The 4,370-nt window shown below is 33.6% G+C and overlaps 1 protein-coding gene across 1 annotated transcript; it reads right to left on the reverse strand.

Annotated features, from left to right (window-relative positions):
• Positions 1-526: 526 nt before the first annotated feature.
• LOC145936484 (protein FAM200C-like) lies at positions 527-1,733 on the reverse strand. The gene is made up of 2 exons (XM_083038742.1): positions 631-1,733; positions 527-542 (listed from the first exon to the last, which is right to left on the reverse strand). Exons 1-2 carry the CDS (start codon positions 1,731-1,733, stop codon positions 527-529), a joined length of 1,119 nt encoding a protein of 372 aa, XP_082894868.1.
• Between the last annotated feature and the right edge of the window lie 2,637 nt (positions 1,734-4,370).

The following is a 4,370-nucleotide window of genomic DNA, read 5'->3' on the forward strand; positions in this document are numbered from 1 at the left end:
AAATTTGGAAACATCTTTTTTCCATCAAAATTTCTAAATTCTACAATATTTTTCCACATTTCATCTATTTCTAAACAAGCTAATTCTTTTTTTTGTTCTTCACTAAAAACTGATGGTAAAATTCGCCATTCGAAAGCTAAATTTGTAATATCAACATGATTTATGCGTTTCGCGATAAAAGTTAAATCTTTAATTTTTAATCTACTTTCGTCATATAAAGCAACTTTAGGATCCAAAAAAGTTAATTGCTGGAAGAGTGTATCTCTAAAAGGCAAACGTTTAAACATTTCTCGAACTGCAGTAATGTAAAAATCCAAACATTTGACTCTAATTTGTTCCGCGCATTCCAAAGATAACGTTTCCAAAAAGCTCTCACATTCGGGTCCTACATAAACATTTTCTAAACTTTGATAATTATTTTTATCGTTTATATCTAAATTAATAATATCTTTCAAAAGATCAACTTTTAAAAAATTTTGAGCTATCTGTTTAATTAATTGCAGACTATTTTCAAATAATTTATGTATTAATATATTACGCGACTGAAATAAGGCATTAAAATTATTGAAAAAATTTAATGAATATTTTAAAAATAGCATATAGGCTTTAACAGAATTATCATTGAAGTACTCTAAAAGAAGTCCGGCAGATTTGACTTTATCTTCTATTGATGCTAAAACGAAATAATTTTTCAAAACTTCCCAGTTATCGAGAAGTCTGACAACACATTTATGCAAACAAAGCCACCTCGTTTCTGATAATTTTAATATTTTACATCTTTGGACTTCAAAAAAATCTTGAAATTCACCCAAAATTGCACATCTTTTTGCACTGCCCGAAATATAAGTGGCAACTCCTCTAATCAAACTTTCGCAAGAAGAAGGTAATTTAGAACAAGCTTTGCTAGCAATAAGCGCGGAGGAATGGCAAATACAATTTAACGTTATTAAGTGTGGAACTTCTACTTTAAAATGAGACATAAAAGAATTATTACATCCAATCATAACGGATGCATTATCGCACGCCATTCCAACAATATTTTTAATCGGAATTTCTTTATCTTCTAAAAAATTTTTAAATATTTGGAAAATTTTACTCGCGGAACAATCAGTAGCATCTAAAGGTAACAATTCTAATAATTGTGTTATAATTTTTTTATTTACGGGCGATACATATTTAACAAGCAAACACATTACTTTATTATCAGTTATGTCTGTACTTTCGTCAATTAAAATGGAAAATTTACATGTTTTTAAATGTTCAACAATTTTCTCAATTTCGCGTTTCGCAATTACGTGTTTAATAATATTTGCACACTTACTTCGACCAAGTGTAAGATCTTGCACAACTTTGGGTTCTATACAAATATCTTTTATCAATGGAATAAGGTGATCCGCGGTATAAAAAGCTACATTATGCTCTGCAAAAAAAACTGATAATTTAATTTCCGCGCGTTTTACTTTATTTTTATGCGTTAAAGTACTATTATTATTATTATCGGTGGCTTTATAATTAGAAGAATTAAAATTTTTTATATGTTTGACCGTCTGTGAGTGCTGAACTAAATCTGTTTTACAACATCTGATAGTTTTATTGCATGCAATACAAAGCGCTTTATTATCTGTAGGATGAGGAGTTAACCATCCTTTAAAAATATTCTCATCTAACCAAGAATTTTGGAAGTCTCTAATTCTGCGTTTTTTAATAACTCCTTTTCCAATTTCATTATCCATATTATATTAATATTAACTTATCAACTAATACCTAACCTGTGTTGTCCGTTCAGTCTTCCCGCCAAGAGTGTCAACCGTCAGCGCCCTATCTCCTACCACCTCTTCACTACAGATAGATACATCACTGCTAACTGCCATTATGGCCGCGCATGCGCGAGAAAACCCGGCCCGTCTCTCAACACTGGACTGCATGGCGGGAGGACAAGCGCCAAAGCGCCGTGCAGTGTCCTCTCCTAACGGTGCCATGCCACCGGGCGTTTGAATTCCGGGTCGCCATCCCTTACGTACGAGCCGAGGCTCTAACGGGGAAGTTGGCCCCGAATGAAAATAAGCCTCGACTTCAAGAAATCATTGACATGATGGTATGGGCTGAAATTCCTGACGAAGAAAGATATTCAGAACTTAATTTAAAAGTTTTGAAGCACATGATTCATGGTCCTTGTGGAGATCTCTCCCAGAGATATCCTTGCACTGGGGACGATGGAAAATGTTTAAAAAGTTTTCCAAAAGATTTTCGTGAAGAAACTAATGCTAATGTGAATAGATATCCCATGTATCAACGAAGGAATTTAAGGAAATAATACATCGTCAGAGGCAAAGAAGTTGATAATCGATGGGTGGTGCCATATTCACCATATTTAATCATGAAATATGATCGACACATCAATTTGGAAATATGTTCATGTGTAAAGAGCGTAAAATACTTATACATATAAATATATTCATAAAGGATTTGATTGTGCTGCAATTGAAGTACAAGCACGAGATGTCACAAGGCTAATTAAAATAGATGAAGTTAACTCATTCCTGGATGCAAGATATGTTAGCTCCAGAAGCAATGTGAAGATTGAACGGATACGATTTGTTCATGAAATCTCACACAGTAATAAGAGTGGCAGTTCATTTGCCTAATCGCCAAATGGTTTATTTTCGAGCGGGAAATGAAGAGCAAGCTGCTCAAAGAGAGCTCACTCGAGATACTCTCTACGCTGACTGCATGGTTCAAATTGAATCAATCTGATGAAAATGCGGTGCATTTTATTTACACAGATATTCCTTATCATTATGTCTATGATAAAAAAGAAACTAAGCCACGTAAAAGTGGTGGTGACAAAATAATTTCAAGACTCTATACAGTAAGCATAAAAGATATTGAGAGATTTTATCTACGTCTTCTTCTACTCCATGTGGCTGGAGCTAAACGTTTTGAAGATTTGAGAACTGTAAATGGAGTTCTTTATGAAACGTTTAAAGATGCAGCAATTGCAAAAAATTTGATAGAAGCTGATGATCTTTGAGAAAAAACGCTGGAGGAATCAACAGAATCGAATATGTCTGCACAACTTCGAGAACTATTTTCCTACATTTGCATCTTTGGAACTCCAATAGATTGCCAATAGGTACCAACTATTTGGAATAAATATAAAGATTTCATGATTGAGGACTTTATACATAACAATGTTGTCAATCCTGAAAATATGGCTTTAAACCATATACAAGAAATTCTGATAACTAATGGAAGTAGCTGTGAGAACTTTCAATTACCAAATCCAGTAAATATTTATGTAACAGAGTATAATGTGGATGAAGAAAGAATACGTGGTGATTATTTATTATCAACACTAAATGCTGAGCAAAAGTACGTGTACGATATAGTCATGCGAGCGATTGAAAATGAAAATGAACCTCAGCGATTATTTTGTATTGACGGGTTTGCAGAAAGTGGAAAAACATATCTATTTAACACATTTCTGAGTGTTATTCGTGGAAGAAACGAGATGGTCATTCCATGTGCCTCAACTGGCATTGCTGCCACACTTCTAAAAGGAGGAAGAACTTATCACTCCCTGTTTAAGCTTACAATTCCAATTGATGATGGAGCTAAATCTAATATCAGAGGAAACTCTCAAGTTGCACGAGAACTTATCTCTGCCAAACTCATCATATGGGATGAAGTGAGCATGATTCTTGGACATGCCTTAATAGCAGTTGATAAACTCTTCAGGGATCTGATGAAGACTTCTAAAACATTTGGAGGAAAAGTTATTTTATTTGCAGGAGATTTCAGACAAAATCTCCCAGTAATGCCTCATGCACACAAAGAAGCCATAATTGAATTGACAGTAAAATACAACCCTATATGAAGGAATGTAACTCAGGTTAAACTACAGCAAAATATGAGAACAGGAGATGAAAAGGAATTTGCAAATTGGCTAATACAACTCGGAGATGGAAAATTGTCAAATACGGATGGATTAGATTTAAAAATAATTGAAATCCCCCAGGATTTTATATCAAAAGAATCTCTAATTACTGAGATATTTGGTGATAGAATCACTATGGAACAGATCAGAGAAAAACCAGATAGAGCGATTCTTTGTCCTAAAAATGAAGATACCTTCAAAATTAATGACGAAATACTTCATCTAATGGAAGGAGAAGAAAAGAAGTATCTGTCAATTGACTCTATTGTGAGTGATGATCAACAGGAGCAATTAAATTTTCCAACTGAGTTTTTAAACTCAATAATACCTTCTGGAATGCCAGTTCATCGACTTAAAATAAAAGTCAGTGCAACAATTATCTTATTAAGGAATTTAAATACTAAGAAAGGACTATGCAATGGCACAAGATTCA

The sequence above is a fragment of the Prenolepis imparis genome, unplaced genomic scaffold, assembly GCF_030444845.1.
Source record: "Prenolepis imparis isolate NDT839.2.m4 unplaced genomic scaffold, iyPreImpa1.0 SCAF_5, whole genome shotgun sequence".
NCBI lineage: Eukaryota > Metazoa > Arthropoda > Insecta > Hymenoptera > Formicidae > Prenolepis > Prenolepis imparis.